Here is a 20,277-nt window from a genome sequence, read left to right as displayed (position 1 = left end):
TTTTTTTTTTGTTTTTTCAAACCATATTACTAATCCAATTCAATACTATAGTAAGAATTATCTTCAAAATACAAGTACAAGTCTACCAGTGCACATATAGAGATCTTATGAAACCCTTAATTTACTTTTTAAAAAGTGTTAAACATACACAACTACTGAAGTTATATTGCTGGGCTATCAGATTTCTGTCAACAAAATTATGAACCAAGTAAGCCAAACTTCTTCAATGAGGCCCTTTCACAACAGTTCCAACCTCCCCAATGTGAATGAAATTTCCTAGGCGATAACCTTTAATATGAAACATGGGAGTATCTTATTCATTCCTCTACCCACATTTATTAACAACTACTATCTCTGGTATTGTTAGGCACAATGACAAGCTAAATAGACAAGGCAATCTCTTCATGCTGTCCAGGAGAAAAAAGAGATTACTGAATAACCAAGAGTCACAATTGTGACAACTATCCTGAAAGAATGACTAAAATAAAATTCAAAGGCAAACATCAGTTCTGTTTGTTACACATAAAGCAATCTAGCTAATTATGAATCACTTATGATAACTATTCATCTGAAACCTGTCCACATTCTGTCTTCCCCACTGCTTGTCTACCACCATCAGGTAAGGTGTACTCACTGGGCAGCACCTTCGGAACCCAAATAACCTTCACTGGTCACACCACTTTAGTGACATGTCTCAATTACTTAAAAACAAAACCAAAAAAAAACAAAAACCACATACTTAAGGGCCTACTCCAAGACCTTGATGGAAGAGCAGGGACTGGATCTATCCTCCCATCTAAATACTATAATATTGAATAAAACACATGAAGCGTATCTTCAGACACTGACAATAGGCAGAATGTCACAGTGACTCCCGAGAAAAAGGAATACTCTCACTCATTGGAGAGGGTTTGCAGGCATTTAGCACACAGAAATTTACAGTGCTCCATGTTTAGGACAGTATAAAAAGTTGCAAAGGCAAAACAACTACATGTAACAGGACCAAGGATTAGAAGAGAGAGCGCTAACTAACCACAGAGGAAAGCTGCACAGAAAGGGCTCCCTGGGTGTCTAGAGGGCTGCTCCTGTGTACACAGCTCAAGAGTGACCAGGACACTCGATGAGGAGTAAATAAAATACAACCCACAATAAGGAAAACAGAAAGATAAAGTCAACCATAGATACATGCCCCAAATAACAGGTGACTGGTTAGCAAACAAAGACTGAGACAGTACTAGAGGTATAATTTACATTTTAAGAAGGCAAAGGAAAACGTAAGTAGAAATCTGAATGTTCTCAGATCTATTTTTTTAAAGATTGAAAAAATAAACTGGAAGACCAGCCAATTAGAGCTGCAAAATAAATTTTAAGAAATCTATTTAACTGGAAGGTAGAGGAACAGAAATGAAGTGTGTTAGGTGTTGTTCATTTTTTGTTTTTGTTTTTTTTTTTTTTTTTTTTTTTCCCCTCCCTTGTTGTTGTTTGAGGAGAAAAAAAAGAACATCAAAGAAAACTGTGGAGCCAAGTCTGAGGTGAGGTACTTAAAGTCCTGGTGATGAGTGGAATAAAGGGGCTGGTGCCCTCAAAGCAAGAGACCATGCTAATTCTGCAACTTGTGAAAATATAAGGCCTAAGGAACTGTCTGTTCCTAAAGAGCAACAATAAAACAAAGTTAATGCAAATGTAATTTGAGGAGGGGGTACCAAAGCAAGCAGGCAGCAAAACTTGGCAGCACTGGCTAGACTGGCTGGCCAATGAGCTCCAGGAATTGTCCTGCCTCTACCCATCCTCCTCTAGGACCACCTCACTTGGCTTTTATGTGCCTCTGAGGATCTTAACTTAGGCTCATGCTTGTGCCTCAGGTACTTTACCAACTGAGCCACATCCCCAGGTCCTTTTCCTTAAAAGTAGTAGGACAGATGGAGCCTGGAGATTCATGCATACTGGACAAGCACGATAACCACCAATAAGCTATAATCTCCATCCTACCTCCCACACAGAGATAATTCCCCCTCTCCAACTGTTCAGTCTTTCCATCTCATCTTTGCCCTGAGTTAAGAAACAGGTAATGAAACACAAGACAGACTTTCAGTGTTTCTATTGTGTCTGCTGTGCAAGTGAAATACAGTGTTTGGATTTCTAAAAAATAGTAACTTTAATAATTTTTTTTCTTTTGTTTTTTTGAGGCAGGGTTTCCCTGAATAGTCCTGGCTGTCCTGGAACTCGGTAGCCTCAAACATAGATATCAACCTGCCTCTGGCTCTTGGGTACTGGGATTAAAGGCATGCTCCACCATGCCTGGGACATTTTACTATTTCAACAGATACAGTATCAGGTGTTGGGTATATGACAGGATCTATTCCTCATGCCAAAGATATCACAGTAAGAATAGAAAGGGAACCTAATTAGCAGAGGAGAGGGAATCTGAGAAATGTTTGCAATTCCAATTCAAATAACAGCATGTGCAATGTCTAAAGGCAGCTAAAACATTATCTCTGTGCCCTCTTCTGAAATCATGCCATCTCACTATCAGAAAGTAGAAAACTGTTATGATAAGCCTTTAATGACTCATCAAATATGATGGCAAAAGTTGCATAGGGAACTTCTGAGGTTGGGTTACAATAAGTTACCCAGCTCCAGCCTGTTTGTTATTGTTTTTTTTTTTTTTTTCCTTTTTTCTTCTTTAAGAGCCCAGCCACTACACTGAGAAATCAAGGCCCCAATTCCAGCTGACTTCCCAGCTGAGAGTCAACACTAGCTTACCACGCACATGAGTAACTCCACAGCCCAGCCCAAACCATATAGAGTAGAAGCAAAACATCCCCCAAAAGTCCTTCCCAAGTTCCAGATTCATAAGCTAAATAAATGGCTACAAATATTTGAAGCTACTAAATTCTGGAATCATTTGTAATACAGTAAGCAATAATAGAAACGATTTGCCAAGAACTTGAGGCTGACAACTGCTTAGCAGGCCCAGAACTTCAAAGCACAGTGTGATTAGAGCAGAGACATCAAAAACAATTGCAGTAGTGCAATACCAGCCGCAACCAGGACAGATGATATTTTATATTCATGCCACACACTTATTAGATTCTAAGAATCTGTGAGGAGGTTGGACAGTTTTTGGTACTATAGCATCATGAGAATTTTTATTTTAAAGAACACTTGTAACTTAATGATCATATACTCAGTTATTTATAGGTGAAATATATTATGTCTAGAATAGGCTTTAAAATAATCCATAACCAGGTGTGGTGACATACTCCTTTAATCCCAGCACTTGGGAGGCAGATGCAGGTGAATCTCTGTGTTCAAGGCCAGCCTGGTCTATATAGTAAGTTCCAGAATAGCAAGGACAACATAATAGAGACCCTGCCTCAAAAATAAATAAATAAATAAATAAATAAATAAAATAAAAAAACAAACAAATAAAATAATCCAGAGACAAACAAAAAAAAAAAATGAAACAATGTGAATTGTATGTTAATTACTGAAGATAGCTAATGGGTGTATTGGTGTTAAACATATAATCATCTTGGTTTTTGTATGCTTAAATTCATCACAACATTTATAATACAAAACTTAAATTCTAAAAATTTAGGAATGTGTCTAAGCTCCCCAAATCTAATAAAGGTAAGACTGAGAACTCAGAAAAAAAATCGATAGACTAAGTACAAAACTCCTCCAGTGTTTTGCTCTTTCCTCCATGAACATGCTACCCAGAAGTAGGGAGCTACAAGTTAGAACAGGGTGTCATGAGATGTGATCGGTGGTGCTGCTAGCACTCAGTGGTCCTATGTCCTGTATGCTTCTCACCTAAATCTTAAAGCTCAATGAAGCATATACTTCCATTTAGTAACTGAGGAGAATGAAGCCAAATTAAGGTCACATAAGTAATGTCAGGCTAAGTCAAGAATTCAGAGCCTTACTGAGCCTATGTCTTGGGAAATGTATATTAAGTATATTACTGTAGTTTGTAGTTACCAACTCCAATATACAGTTATGTTGAGTACATGTACAATAATCTAGTGCCTTATGTCTTTCATTCTGAAGAGGCATGAATGTGTGCCAAGGGCGGGTACATGTGTGGAGGCCACAGGATAACTTGTGAGAAATCAAATTCTCTTCTTGGGCCACGTGGACCCTGGGAACTCAACTTAGACATCAGGCTTAGAGGCAGGCAGAGATCATAAATTTATTTACAAGAACATCTGACTGGAAGAGGGTGTGTAAATCCTATAAATTTTGGCAGGCAAAGTGGCTGAGTAGGTAAAAAGCAGTTTCCATATAAGGCTGACAAATTGAGTTCAATCCCTAGAAACCATGGTGGAAGGACTTTATTTTTTGGTCTTCAGCACACCAAAACATTTTTCTTTCTTTAAAAAAAAAAGAAAAAAGAAAAGTGGGGGGGGGGGCTAGAGAAATAAATAGCTTAGCAGTTAACAGCACTGGCTGCTCTTCCAGAGGACCTGGGTTCAATTCCCAGCATCCACACTGCAGTTCCCAGGGATCCAATGCCCTCTTCCATGGCCTCCAAGTATGCACATGGTACACAGACACATAAGCAGGGGAAACAGCCGTATAAATATTTTAACAATTAGCTATTATTGTGTGTGCATGTGTCTGTGCACAGGGGCCAGAGCACAGATGCGGAGGTCAAAGGACACCTTTGTGAAAGTGATCTCTCCTTCCACTTTTACATGGGCTCAGGGTATCAGACTCAGGCCACCAGGCCCCACAACACATGCTTTTACCTGCTGCATCATCTTGCCAGCCCCCATTGTTTTCCTTATTCATGAAGCAGAGCAGGAACTGCTTCCTCTACTGTTCTCTTCAAGGGCAAAAAGACAAACACAAAAAACAAAACAAAAACCACCCTACAGTGAAAACTAAGTCACAGAGTAGTAACAGCTGTTAGTCATTAATTAATAAGTATTTAACCAGTATTGCTTTAACAACTGTTTAAATACTTTATCCATGTCTTCATAATCAAAATTCTCTCCCCATTTGTAGATATGAAAACTGAGGCACACAATACTTAGATAACTTGCCCAAGATCACAGTGCTATTCTCTGACTCTGGAAACCTCACCTGTTTGCTAAACTAGTAAGTCTGCAGTAAGCTACTCTGCAATTACAGCTTAAGTAGCCTAAATCCCTATCCAAGATTTCAAAAGAGATGGTGCACTGGAAGCTTCACAGTGAAACTGTTTTTATAGAACAAAGAATAAACTCTTCAACAACCTAAAGCCTCCACCTCATATTTGCTATTGATTTAACAATGAAGAGTTGCCATGCACCCCTTTAGCATGCCAGTCCATCACAAAAGTAAAACACTATCCAAGCTATCATGGTAAGATCAGAATTAGTACAGGGTACAAGTTCTTTGAGTGATTTAGAAATAAAAGTTAAGGTTTACTTTGTCCATAAAAGGACTAAAAATATTCACCAAGAAAAAGAAAGACAGGACAACTTGGAAAGATTTCTAACGTAACAGTACACTGAGTTCTCAGTAGAAGTCGGAGCATCATTTAAGCACTACACTGATGACCCTTAGTTAGAGCTTCCTAGATATGAAAGAAAAAGCCTTACTCACAGTGTTACACATTTTTATTCACCACGAGTAAATTCACTGTATATGTGTGAGAGAGAACTATTAAATATGACTTCAGCCCTCAAAAGAACTTTACAGCTTTTTACAGGACATGGCATCAGGATGTTTCAATTGGTGGCTGGGTGTAGGGTTACAGCTAAATGGCAGTAAGCTATCCTAGTCTGTGTAGTCTGGGTTCAGTCCGAAGTGCCTGGGATCTGGGGTGGGGGGTGGGTTGGAAAGAGGAAGGAAGGAAGAGATTTTTCCAGCAGACTATATTATTTATGAAGTTGATCTTCCAAGATTACAGAATGTTTTCTAAGAAAAAAATCAGGCAACTAAAGGGAAAATACTAAAATAAAGTTGAGGCCAGGTGTAGTAGCCCATACCTTTAACCCAGCAACTGGGGACAGAGGCAGGCAGATTTCTATGAGTTTGAGACCAGCCTCACCTACACAGCAAATTCCAGGCCACCCAGTTACATGGTGAGGCCCTGTCTCAAGCCACAAATCAAAACAAAAACTCCCGAATAGAACATTATAAAATATGCTTTTAATAGAATGGGTAGAGCAGTTACCTACACCTAGACTGCTTTCAAAGATCACCAAAACCTATGGCCACTTACCCACCACTGGCCATAGTTAGTAATCTCTCCCAGGCTTCCCTCTCTTTCCAAGGCTCTGAGTAACTATATTCTCTACACTCAGCAGATGGCTGTGTCATTTATCATTAACTAGAGTCTAGTGACTAGAATATAACACTCATAAAGGCAAGGTTTTGTTTATAGATGGATCTCATGTATTTAGAACAGTGCCTGACACATTATTTGTTACATGAACCAGTAAACAAATTGAGAAAATGGAGAGTATCAACTAAAGAACTCCCAAGGACCTCCTGTCCTTCAGGGTACAGCCATGCCTTACTTCCCCATCTCCCCCAGTTTATGATGAAGCCCTCTCTCTTACTAACAGTCAACTACTTCACCTATGTGCCACATTGCATCCTGCCCCACCTTTCTACAGCAATTATCCATTTATTGCTATTTAAAAAAAAATCACCTCCGGCTAGTTATTCCTTCTCAAAGAATGTCCATATTTTGTGAACAAAATTCAACTTCCTGAACCTTAGAGAATTTTGATGCTATACTATTTCACTGAAATTCTTGTGTGTGTGTGCACACGCGTGTGAACATACACACGCATGTACATGAGCGAGTGAGTGACAGTCTGTCTTACTGTCTGTCTGAGAGGGACAGAGAATGTGTTCGTGGTGTGTATTGTGTTCTTTCATGTTCTGCTTTATTCCCTTGAGATGGGTCTCTCCCTGAACCTGGAATCAGCTGTTTGCCAGCAAGCCTGCAAACTAGTGAGGTTACAAGCCTGTAACCACTCTGGGCTTTTCTTTCACAAGATGCTGAGGATTTGAATTCCAGCCCTTGTGTGAATGCGCTTATCATGACCCTCTTCCTAGCCCCGTTACTTTCCCTTAAAGTAGATATCTACATTTCTAATGTGCTTCATCCTAGCCTCTCACTCTGTAGGATGCAGTTTAGAAGATAAAGCCTTTTACCATCAGACCAAACCCCTTTCATTGTTTGGTCATGCTACTCATCGGGTCCCAGGTACTCCTTTCTTCAAGCTCATTTTCTTAATTTGTGAGACACATTCTCTCACCTGATCCTCTGCCTACTCCTAAAATGATGATTCCCAGAGAAGCCTAGCCTGTCCTTTTCTATAAATACCCTGAATGAACTCATCCACATTCACAGCACCAACCAATACTTTAGAGTCTAATGATTCCCAACACTCAATCTCTAGCCAAGTTCAGTTTTTACTACATGTCAGACTTGAATACCCAATTATAAGATATCCCCAATGCAGATGACCATAAATACATCAACTTTCAATCAATCACCACCTCTTTCCAATGTGTATTTGCCTCTTTCCTCCTGGCTCTCTACCTCAATTCATGGTTACTAAAGTCAGCTCTCATACTCCCTTCCTTATTCTCCAAATCTATCTAGTTTATGTCAACTCTGAGAGACAGTCACTACTTCAAGGCCATGCCCTAGGATAGTGTTTTAATTTAAACAATTATGCCTGACTTAACTGCAGCAACTAAACTACTTTGGGATTAAATTTAAGCATCTTTTGATCCTAGTTGCTTCTTACACACACACACCCTGCCTCAAATAACACTTGCACACAACGTAGTCTGAATGGCTAATCTAAAATGCAAATGGAAATTGTTCTTCTGGTCACCATTACTTAAAGCAGTAGCTTTAGTTTTCCTCTTCTTTCATGTCTACTTTTATGTTTAATTATATATAAATATGCCTGTTATATAAGTGATGTGCCTAGTATAAAAAATTACTTATATAAATACACACATTCAGAACATATAATTTATGAATGTATATGCATGAAGGAAGATGCTTCAAATCTTTTATGGATGCGGGCACATAAAAATACACGAAAACCACTAACCTAAGGGAAAAGTACAATCCTCTTAACGCGACAGTCATGAACTGGCCCAGATAGCTTTCCACTCACATCTCTCTTAACCGCCTTACCCTTCTAACAAACCTATGTATACTCTGAAACTGTCAGTGTCTTCCCACCTGAAACGCCCTAACCACCTTCCTCACACCTTCCTCCAATGTTTGCGATTTTCAAGTCTCATGGCTATATGAAACACCTGACCATACAAGGAGCTTCCCTCTCTGCATGTTCAAACTTATACTGAAGGCTATTTTTCAGTTTTTGTTTTTGTTTTAAATAGTTAAGCATGGTGGAGTATGTTCTTTCTCTCTCTAAATTATTTTTATTTTATGTGTATGAGTGTTTTGCTTTCAAATATGTCCACGTGCCATGTGTGTATCGGTACCCAAGGAGACCAGGAGAGGGCATCAGATCCCCTGAAACTGGGAGTTGTAGCTGGTTGTGAGCCACCATGTGGCTGCTGGGAGTCGAACCCAGGTCCTCTGAAAGAGAACCTTAGAAAGATCCACAAGTGCTCTTAACCACTAAGCCATCAATCACCCCATGTCCCAACTTTAAGCTTTAAATTTTAAAATGTATTTAAATTATGCTTGAGTTTTCAGCTGTTAGGAAGTAATTCTGTCCTCTACCTAACTCCAATCAATTAATCAATAGTATCAACACATTCTGAAAGATGCCTTATATAAATTCAACACCTGAAGGCTCAGTGATTCTGATCAAACATGGTAAACTAATGATACACATTTATCTTCCTTTTCTAAAATTCCATTTAAGTCCAAATGAAAGGAAAAGAAGGTATAAACCCATAACATTAAAAAACAGAAAGTGACTGTTTCAAGTATGGAAAACAAATTATATAGTACTTAAGTTGGCAAAACATGGAAGTGTGAAAATACCTGCGAAGACAGAGCTAAGTGAGCAACCACTGGCCAGAACAGAGGCAAGGTGATTATTGCACAGCAGTATAGGGTGTGGGATTTAAAACTGGGCATTGGCTGAATTTTTAATACAGAGCAACGGGCTCTCTAGCTCAATCCTTTTAATTACCTTTCCCACAAAAAAAGCAGAACTTGAAACAGGAGCATTAAGAAAAAAGGTTACATATGGATCCAGGTCCCCTAAAAACAAAACAAAAACCCTTTCCCCATGCATGTAATGGGAAATATACTTACAAGGTGCTACAAGGTAAGAGTATGTGGGTGCAATTAATCTTTAGAGAATAGCATGCAAAAATGAAAAGAAGTCTATCATGCAACAAACAGCACATAAAGAGCAAAGAGAAAATGGACAAGAAAATATTTCTAAGCCTGGCCTGGCAGTACACATCTATAATCCCAGCACTCAGATGGCGGAGGCAGGGCAGTTTAAAGCATGAGCTACCGAATAAGACCTTGGCATGGGAAGTAGGAAGAAAGGGAGGAAAATTATCCCTTAAAAATACAAGGAAATCTCCAAATTTAGGGAAGTGAGTTGCCAGGTTTTCAAGAGCCCACTACAATACTAAAGGACAAATGATTAGAAAGTGGAAATAAAAGCAGAGCTGGGAATATAGCTCTGGGGCAGAGCTGGGTTCAATCCACAGCACCCCAAATAACGGATAAACAAACAGCATTGAAGAACAGCACCCCATGAAATATCATCATACATCACCACACATCAAGAAACAAGAAGAAAAACAATCTGCTTCAACAGCACTGAAAACTAAGAGAACACAGTAAGTTAGGGGCGTTACACAGTAAGAGGAAGTTGTTTTTCTATATAAATACACCAACAACTAGGAAAGAACAATTTCACATATATAATACAGTGTCTGAAAAAGTTATATTCTGTCTAGCCCTTGATAAGAAATTATAGAAAAATGTGTTGTTAAAACACAAAGACATAGTATCCAGTAAATGAGATAAAAATTATAAGGAAAGATCTGGGATGCATAAAGAGTAACCAGTCCATAAGTAGGAGTACAGAAAGCTATTCTTAAAAGTTAAAGTATTGGAAAAAAGAACCACGGGTACTTGGCATAATATGCCAAATTTAAAATGGCCTTCCAGATGGACACTTTCTGCATAATCCTCTAGAACCTGGTCCTCAACCTGGGGGTCAAAGGACCATTTCACAGGGGTCATTTAAGACCATTAGAAAACACAGGTAATTACATTATGATTCACAAGAGTAGCAAGATTACAGTTATGAAGTAGCAACGACAGTTATTTTATGGTTGGGGGTCACCACAGCATGACGAACTGTGTTAAAGGGTTGAAACATTAGGAAGGTTGAGTACCATTACTCTAAAGAGTGGGAACAGTTGACCTGCACAGAGAGTGGGTGCACACACAAAGATAGACCACAAATTAATCAAAAGGAAGATCATTATCCTAAGTGGTCTGGATCTATTCAGGTAAATGGCCAATCAAAAGGAGGCTCTCCTTGGCTGGTTTGGAAGACACACAGCAAGCAAAGAAGTTAATTCAGCTGAAAACCACAAATACACAAAAGAAAATATCTATAATACCAATCCTGGCTTCCACCTGGATTGCCTTACAAGGAAGATTCAGCTAATTGTCAATGCTTAGACTCTTAGCCCACAGAAACTTCTAGATAATAGGTGTTGTTTTAAGCCAGTAAAATCTTGCTAGTTTGTCACACAATAAAAGCTTAATATCTATGATACAAGGCTTTAAAAAAAAAACTAAGCAAAATCAGTAATTTAGAAGGAAATTATATTTTCTTTTAAAGTAGAAAACTTCAGAAGTTGAAGCCATCTCAGGTAATTTTTAAAACAATACATTTTTAAATGCCTGAAAGCAGAAAAAATTTTGAATAGAAATGGTCACACCTGGTAAATGTGGCTAGGAGCAATCAGGTTCGGAGGGATCAGTTTCATTCAGACTGTCCTGGATCTTTTAGCTTATGAAGAACAGGTCTGCAGCTAAGTCAGGTGTTCCTGCCCCAAGTCTGAATCATGGTTTTTCTAACTTTAAAGTGTGTGGATCATGCCTAGGGAAGGAGTCTGGGAGAGCATGGGAGATAGAAGCACTTAGGAATCAGATAAGCTTTCTGAATAGACCAGAGTTTTCACTTTTGTAAGCTTCACTGATTGAACGCAACATCTCTCAGTAAGGTCCCTATTCCAGCAGCACCTTCACTCTTAAATCCCAAGAGGAAACATTTAAAGTTTAAAGTACTCATTTTAGAGACACTAAACAATTTAGAAAGACTCAAAAACACTGACAATCGGTCTTCCCAGAAACATGGCGGCACTTTAAAGTCTCTTTAACATCATCTTTTTTCTTTTTGTATATGCAAATTATTTTATGCATGCATTCCTAAAACATATACACTCTTGTACATTTTTATTTATTTTATTACTTTATGTGTCTGCGGAAACAGTGTTCAGTGCTAGAAAGTGATTCTCAACCTGTGCATCTCAACTCCTTTGAGAAACCTTTATTTCCAAAAAATATTTACAGTTATGAAGTAGCAACAAAAATAATTTTATGGTTGGGGTCCCCACACCATGAGGAACTGTATTAAAGAGTCGCAGTACGGGGAAGGTTAAGAAGTACTGTACTTGAGAATAGGAGGATACAGAATGCCACTTTCTAGATATGACAAGGTCAATCAAGAATGAGCACATAGCAGCTATGAGTACCTGCATGCTTTCACATGCACGCACGCACGCACGCACGCACGAATAACACATGAAAGCAGGAGGGAACTAGTTGGGAAGGGGAAGGCTGTCTGTAAGAGGGAAAGATACAGGAAAGGGCAAGGGGGTGAATAGGATCAAAATACCGTGCACACATGCACCAACTGAACAATGATTTAACAAAATAGCAACTTGATTATCAGCAGAAAAGGTAAAGGGGCTTCCTGTAAGATCTAGAACTATTTTTGCTTTTGTAATCAACAAAGACTCTTAAGAAAGCTGGGTTAAAGAGTGATGAAAGTCTTCTCACTCAGGTTTTTTGTTTTTGTTGAGTAAAATTTTCTCTGTGTAGCCCTGGAACTCACTCTGTAGACCAGGCTGGTTTTGAACTCAGAGATCTGCCTCCTTAGTGCAGGGACTAAAGGCGTGTGCCACCACACCCAGTTCTTCTCAGTTGAATCTACCGTGGTCCCTGGTGACACTCTGAGCAGCTGGAGCCCTTATTTAAGGAGGATGATGGAAGCTGGCAGGGGAATCAGGCAAAGCACACACATTTCAGTCAAAAGCCAAGAGAAGGATATTTGGAACAACAGAGTAAGATAGGAAACAACACTATTTTACAAAAGAACATGCAAAAGTCTAAAGGGGTGGTAGGCTCAAAATAACTGTCTCAAGTTTGCGAATATGGGAGGACCCAGCTAACAATTTCTAAATTGAGATGTTGAGATATTTGACAATTAATTCAAGATAATTTACTCATGATCATTATTAAGAGCCCAAAAGGAGAAACTGAAAGTAGCAGGGATGGAAATTCCAAATCACAGAAATATCTTACAGAACAATATTTAGGCTTCTCACAAATATCTAAGAAAAACAGGAAAGCAATAAAAAGTTCTCGAGTAAACTTGAGGCATGCTTAAGAACAAAAAAAAAAAAAAAAACTAACAATCTACCTATATAAAAAATAATTCCTGTCATATCCAAATTACTAGAAAGCAGGGTTTTCCTGTGTACTAAGAATGGGACTTAATTCACTCAAACCCTTTCAGCTAATTTTGCAAATGTGGTGCTGTGGCACAAACTCTTCTGTATGAAGCACAATGCACTTTGAGCTATGAAAACACTTGTGGGAGCTAAAGCTGCCGGTGCTGTCTCCTTGAGGTGGTAGTGGCAGGACTGAACCCAGGACCTCAGCTTGCTGGGCAAGCTCCATCACTGAGCTGTACTCCCAGGGCCTCTGGGCACTACTATATTAAGACTCAACAACTAAATCCATGTGCAAGTCTTTCCACGATAAAGTCAAGGACAATCTCTCTTAGTCTTTTGGAGTGCAGCATGTGAACACACCAGTCCAGATATGCCATTAAACATAAAATGTGGTAACAATGACTTTAAACAATTCTATACAGTGATGAAAACTGCACGCTATTATCCACAGTTTTAGAATCACTTCCATTCTAATTTTTGTTTGATAGTTTTAAAAAAAGCTGTCAATTCTTACAACCTTTCTGCCTTAGGACTTGGTACTAACCCTTTCATTTTAAAGATAATGTGGAAGAGCTCTTTATGCTTCACTGAATACTAAAAGAAAATGCCCAGCGCTAGAGAGAGGGTTCCATGGGCTAAAGGCTTGCCCAGCATCCCCAGAACCCACACAAAATCAGTGGATGGGATAACCCCAGAATTTGGGAGGGAACAAGGAGGCAGGGAATCCCTAAAGCAAGCTGCTTACCTAGACTAGCCAAAACCAATGAGCTCCAGTTCAGCAGGAGACCCCGCTGCATTCTAAGGTGGAGCTATCGAGGAAGATGCCGACCCAGCCTCATGTCACCACAAGCACACCAGCATGCACTTATGTGAATCCAGACACACACACACCTTTCCTGAAGACATGCAAACACACATACACACACACCACACACTACACACATTCACTTAAAAAAAAAAAGAAAAAAGAAAAAAAGACACCCCTAGGACAGAGTTAATTTTATGACAATATTTGTTAACATGGAAATTAAGATGACTTTTCAGAAGTTGGAGAAACTGCAAGGGTTAACCATATTACGAGGATAAAACAATGACTAGACATTTTCTAGATTTCATAAACAACCTCATTTTCTAATAAAAAAATGAGAAAAAAATTGATCAGCCTACCTTAAAAAGAGAAAAGATAGTTAAGTATAAATGAAATTCAGTTTTATGCATTAAAAATTATTTTTGCTACACAAAAGCCATAATGGATTTAAGATTCATTATTATAGATTTTTGGCAAGTTTGAAAACAAAATAAAAAAGTAAAAGCAGAGGAAAAAGTCAAAATATTAAAAAAATATGCATGCCAATTACTCCATACTCTTTTCTCAAAAATATTTAAAAACAAAAGCAAGGAACAAGGGTTATCTCCCCCCCTCCCCATTCCTTAGACACCTAGGAACACAAAATCGATCACAATCGATCACTGCTAAATTAAGAACATAAATTCAAGCTGAGTGTCATAGCACACTCCCAACACTCAAGGATTGAGGATACAAGCTATAGACAAAAGTGATAATCCATTTTCATACATAGGAGGGTTGAGAGGGAAAGGGAGAGGACAGGGAAAGAGGAAGACAGGAGAAAGACGTTAGGGTAAGAAGAAAATGAGGTATACATTTTAAGATTTTTTTTTTTTTAACCTAAAAGAAAGATTCTAGATACACAATTTATTCATACACTGTTGACTGGGTTTCTGCTGATGAGTTTCACCTCTATTCCTATATCATCCAGGAAGAGCTGAAGGTCTTATGGGGCGTGGAGTACATATCTGTAATGCCAGTACTCTAGGACAGCCAATCTGAGCTGAATTTTTTGTCTGTTTGTTTCAGTCTCAATTCTTACTCACAGATTAAACCTACTTAAAATTACATTACTACATACAAATTCTTCTGTAATTAACTTGAACCCGTACAATACCTCAAAATCACTCAATTAAAAAAAATAAAAATAAGTCTTTCTGACCTCCAGGAAAATCTTGTTTCTTCTACAAACATAATGTACCTTGTAAACTGCATTGTCACCACTAAGTGCATGAGCCACAAATCATAAGATATTAAAAACAAGCAACACAAACGAAGGCCTATTTGACTGGACAGGTTCTAACTAAAACACTAGGGCTACTTAAACCTTAGAGTAGGAACTGATGATTCCAGATAATACTAAATATTTGGGATTCTTGTTCTTCTATTCAGTTAGCAATATCCAAGACAGGAGAAAACGCAAATGCCAGAACAGAGATCTGATCTTTTGAGAGGTTAATGCCTTTTAATTTTGACTGTCAGTAACATAAGCCAACAAAATAAGTGCAAGGGCAGTTTCTCTTGTTAACTCTAATTCATTCTTTCACAGCTCTCCCAGTAAGATGAGTGCCTGCTCCTCTTTGAGCACACCATGCAGTTTCCAACTCTGTACTTGAAAACTCCTAGTTCTAAAGACCGACTCTAATGACCAACGACACATTTCTCAACTAACCCCTCTCCACCGTGGAACTTCCCAGAGCCTATCCAATTATTCACTTCCTTTACCCAGCAGAGTTCATTGTTTTAGACTGGTGTTTCTATAGTCCCAAAATTGTTCCTATCATTCCACCAAGAGCAGTGTTTTTTCTAACTGCCAGTTGCTATCATGGGTTTGTTAACTCTAAATAGTGGGCCTTCACTATCATTTCTTCTTGAAAATGACATGGAATATAATTGAATAGAAAGTATCAAACTGCATCATATAAAATAAGAATATTATTCTGTGTCATTTTATCATTTAAATATGACAATACTAGGTCATAGCATAAAAATGTATGCTGCCAATGGGCATATTGTGATTTAAAAATAGTATGGCTTTTTTTTTTTTTTTTTTTTTTTTTTTTAAGCAGGCTCTCTCTATAGCCCAAGCTGGCCTCAAACTCCAGATCCTCCCTGCCTCAGTTTCCTAAGATAGATGTGTAGGGCATGCCACACCAGGCTGAGTCATCTCTCTTAAGTTTTAAAGACTGGTCTACAGCATAACGCAGACTTTCACTGGCCTACAACACTCTAACCTGGGGCTGGCTAAAGTTCTGAGATTCACTCCTCTATATCCAAAGGCGTCCACGCAAACAAGGCTTTTTGCATGGTTCTGCCCGTCACTGTTCTACCTAAATGCCGTCTAATTGGTCTACAAGGCCTACCTGTACTCACCTTTTAATATTTACTATTCCCTGCTCCAAAGTCTCGTTCCCCTTCCTATAGCAGCAAATGTCCCCTCCTGCAAACATACTGTGCACCTCGGCAAATGCCCCCTTTGCTGCTCTTTGATCATCTCCCATCTACTATAAGCACGATTCCCCAGTTCTAACCTATGAACCCCTTTAGGGAGAAGCACATGCTGAGTGGAGCACCTGCCACATAATTGGTGTTGAATGTTTGGTAAAATTAACAAAGAATTAAGGACTTAAATTGTTAGGATTAGTAAGATGGTTGCCTTTACATAGTACACTCCTGATGTGAGGGTGGACCAGCATTTCCACATTTTTGCCATCACCTCTAGAGCCTTAAGCAAAAACAGGCTCAAGTTTCTCATCTATCAGCAAAGAAGATAACAATGTAGCAGCAGCCACTTCCTTTCAAAAGTTTAAGGCAAAAAAAAGGAAAAGGCTCAAAGTTTGCCAAGTCCTGTAGACATCAGAAAAACAAACAAAAATCTCATCATCCATTAGTAAGGAAGTCTCCCACTTGTACATAACACCACTTAATAGAGTTGGCATTACTAAACTAAGTAAAAACAAAAGGTAGCTCAAAATAACTGGCTGAAGTGACTTGATATGGTTGCCTTGCAAGTGTTCTGGAAGAGATCCAGACTCACTAAACACATTTTGATATGCTCCTGGGGGCCCCCAAGGTAACAGGTATTACTCACTGAGATGCTGAAGCTTCTCGTGGGTTTCAGCTTACATATACAATCGTGTTTATTTGTAAGGGGTCTGATACACCTATTTTTACCCAGCCACACTTCAGCTGACCAATTAAACAGTACATGCAACTTTGACAGACTCTGACAACTGCTGGTTTCAGCCGTTCTTTTCCTTTTCCACAGTTCATCAACTAGTCTTTCAGGAGTCATTTTTTCCTGCCTAATCATTTATTTTAGTTTAAGAAAATAATTCCTTTACCTCTTAATTGTAACTACAATTAAAGCTAAAGTTAATCCTATTATAACTTAACATTCATCAAAAACCCATCTGTAGTATATAAACTTCCTTAGCTATGTGAAACTTTGGATATTCATCCAAGTACGGTAATTTAGGACTGCCTGGGAAAACTTTAAAGGCCATACAATATTATGTTTCAGAGAAGCCCAGATGGCTATGATTATTCACTTACAAAGGGTAGAAACTTTTGCAAATGCCTTTGCTGTATGATATCCTCTTCTATTTCCACCAACCAACAGTGTTTTGCCTGCATGTGTGTATGCGCACCACTTGCAAGCCTAGTTAGTGCCTGTGGTGGTCAGAAAAGGGTATCAGATCCCTGAGAACTGGAGTTACACAGGCTTGTGAACCACCATGTGGGTGCTGGGAATTGAACCCAGGTCCTCTAAAAGAGCAACAACTGCTCTTCACCCCTGAGCCATCTCTCCAGCCTCTTAAAATGTTTTTTCTAACAAAAAAGGCTACTGAGTTGTTTATAAACAAATTATGCTAAGTGTCTAAATGTATTTCATGTAGGCAGCTTAGATTCCCATTTCAAATGCTAGTCTCCTTTAGTATAAAATTAACCTCACTCTTCACTTGGTAAAACAGTAGTCATTCATGTAAATAAGAAACACAGAAAACTGATTCTCTTCCATGATACTGCTGCACTCAGTCTGGAGGATGCAGCCTTCTCAATGAAAAATTGCCACTGGATTTTGTGTGTAGGTGTGAGTACACGTGACACTCCAACATGGCTTAAACTGTGCATTTTAAACTGTGGAGCTGCATATAATCGAGTGAAGCCATATTTCAAAGGTTTCCAACATTAATATTTTTTAGTATTTTCTCATTTAAAAATTGATGCACCTGATTCAAAATATTTTCAAACACCATTATTTCCCAGCGTAAGTGCTTAAACAGTTTAGAAGAAAAAAAGCCCACCTGCTGACTACTAAATGAGGAGAGCGGTTGGAAAACTTCTATACTCCTTATTTTACAGTCTACAGTCCACAAAGGTTAAATAATTTGCAGGTCACCAAGCTGCTAGCAGCACCAGAAATAGAAGGTATTTTAATTACATTCTTATCCTTGCCATGTCAGTATTAAACATAATTATCAACTCATAATTAATTTCTGAGGAAGGACTCCTATGACACGTGTTCTACATTTTCAAAGTTGTATAAGCTAATAAACTTCACATTTTAACTGCCAGGACAAAAAGGAACTACTCCAGAGCTCTAAAGAAAACTGTGAGCTGCTAATAAACCATCACAATGAATTTCAAAAGCCATCATTCCAAACCTTGTCCCTCAACTACATACGTATCGCTGTTAATTCGACCACAGGAAGAATGCATCGACCACACACTGAAGAAAAGAACAATCGCCACTCCCATAACACGGTTTTCCAGCTTAAATAAGGAGCCCCTAGCATTAGAATTGAAAGTTTGGAAAATGCACTCTTGGCTGGCTTGTGTCAAAGACCTAAGTCTGACACTGCTGATACAAGCGGAAAGTCTAAGCTTAAAAAGGGAAGCAGAAAGAGTGAACAAGCTCCTTCAATCAAAAGCTTTCTCTCTCCAGCAACCACACTGTGGAGACCGCAACACTGAGACACCGGGATTCTCGTTTTAATGCCCAGTAAACCAATGCTCTACATTTAGCTTCGGACGTTCAAGGATAAAACACAGGGCACAGTGAGGGCAACAACTTACAAGGGATCAGTTTCAAGCACTGTAGTCTAACTAGTCATTACAATCGTCCCTTTGTGCAACTGATTATTTCTACAAGGTACCGTCTCTTTGAACGATACCACCGGTCAACCAAACCTAAGATGGCAAGAATTTTGGTAATCTATACAGCGGGTTTCTGTAGGGATTACGGTTTTCGCGACAGGTTTCATCAATCAAGAGGTACAGGGTAGACTTAGTGCACTGTCTTCCTACATATCATTAGTTAAGACTGAGTTACGAATAACATTACACGTTCTAATTAGGACCTCTGGCGTCGCTCTACAATAATACAAATATAATCTCTATTTTAAAATAAAGTAGTACCCGTTTAGCAAGGGGTAGAATTTAAAAACAGTCACCACCACCGCTCGACCGCACACACGCACAGACAGATTTAAAGCTGTGGTAAGCACAAAATCCTTACCCCATTTTGCCCAATGAAAACTTGCTCTGAAGTTTCTGCTCTTGTGCTACAGAAATAACTTCCAAGGAATTTTCTTCGTCTGTTATTTTGCAGCTGCTTTTCCACCCCCGAGATCTTTTCCGGAGGTAATTCAACGATGCTGACAATTCAGTTAGTTCTTGTCGGCAAAAAGATTTCACTCGCGCTGATACCAAAGCGTTCAAACATTTGCTTATTTGGAATTTGAAAAGGTTGCGCGGAGAATACAGCACTCAACTATTCCACAAAACCAGTGTACATGTAGGAAAACGCAAAACCCAGCTTCACCGAGTCTTCTAAAAAACGAGTTCGCTGGTCATTTCGCTCACGTCCCCTAGACGCTCCGGCGAGCCAGGTAACTCGGCCTTCGCTGGGCTAAGGCGGTGGGTTCAAATTTCACCACACCAGGTCCCAAGGGGTGGAGCGTGCAACCCAACGCGACGTGCACTTTAATAAAAATCCTACAGGCAGCAGAGCCAGTGTCTGCCTTCGCTTACATTAAAAATACAGAGATAGAAAAAAAAATGCTCGAAGTGCAAACCGCGGCCGCTCGCGATGTGCACGGCACACCACATTGGAATCTGTCCTTTGAACGTTCGTCCTCCTAAGACTCGGAGCGGAGAGGAGGTGGAGAGCAGGCAGAGAAGGCTGGGAAGGATCGATTCGTTCTCTCGAGGAGCATCAGCGGAGCCATTTCCAGGCTGGCGGCTAGCTGGGGGCGCAGCGGCCGCCGGGGAGCAGCGCAGGGGGCCCAAGCCCACCTCCCTCGGCTTCCCGGCCCCCGCCGAGCACAATGGAGCCCCGCTCGCGGCCGCCCCCTCTTCCCGCCTCTCCTCGCAGCACCGGCGGCCTCGGGCTCCAGGCGGCGGCGAATGAATGAATCAGAGAGAACCCAGCCCCGCGCGGTCCCCGGCACCCAGCCCCCAGCTCCTGGCGGCCGCGCGCCGAGGCGAGAGGCACGCGGCTCGTCCGAGGCTCGGCAGCCGCGGCTCGTGCCCCCACCCCGGTTCGTCTCTCCCGCTCCGTGCCGCCTCACATGCCCCGGGCCGCCGCTGCCTCCTCACACTCCCCTCGGCGGCAGCCTCCGCCGGCCCCGGGCGGCCTGGCACCCGTCACTGCCTCCTCTGCCTCCACAGAGCGGCTCCGAAGCGAGCGCAGCTGACGG

General features: G+C 40.0%; 1 protein-coding gene across 1 annotated transcript in view; it reads right to left on the bottom strand.

The window, feature by feature from the left end:
• The window catches only part of Homer1 (homer scaffold protein 1), a 95,165-nt gene extending 75,223 nt beyond the window's left edge, over positions 1-19,942 (bottom strand). The window contains exon 1 of the mRNA XM_051182978.1: positions 19,095-19,942. Coding sequence (XP_051038935.1) covers positions 19,095-19,099 — 5 coding nt within the window. The 5' untranslated portion in view covers positions 19,100-19,942. The remainder of the gene's footprint in view (positions 1-19,094) is intronic.
• Between the last annotated feature and the right edge of the window lie 335 nt (positions 19,943-20,277).

The sequence above is a fragment of the Phodopus roborovskii genome, unplaced genomic scaffold (assembly GCF_943737965.1).
Source record: "Phodopus roborovskii unplaced genomic scaffold, PHOROB, whole genome shotgun sequence".
NCBI classification, from domain to species: domain Eukaryota; kingdom Metazoa; phylum Chordata; class Mammalia; order Rodentia; family Cricetidae; genus Phodopus; species Phodopus roborovskii.
This window is presented reverse-complemented; position numbering and strand designations above follow the sequence as displayed.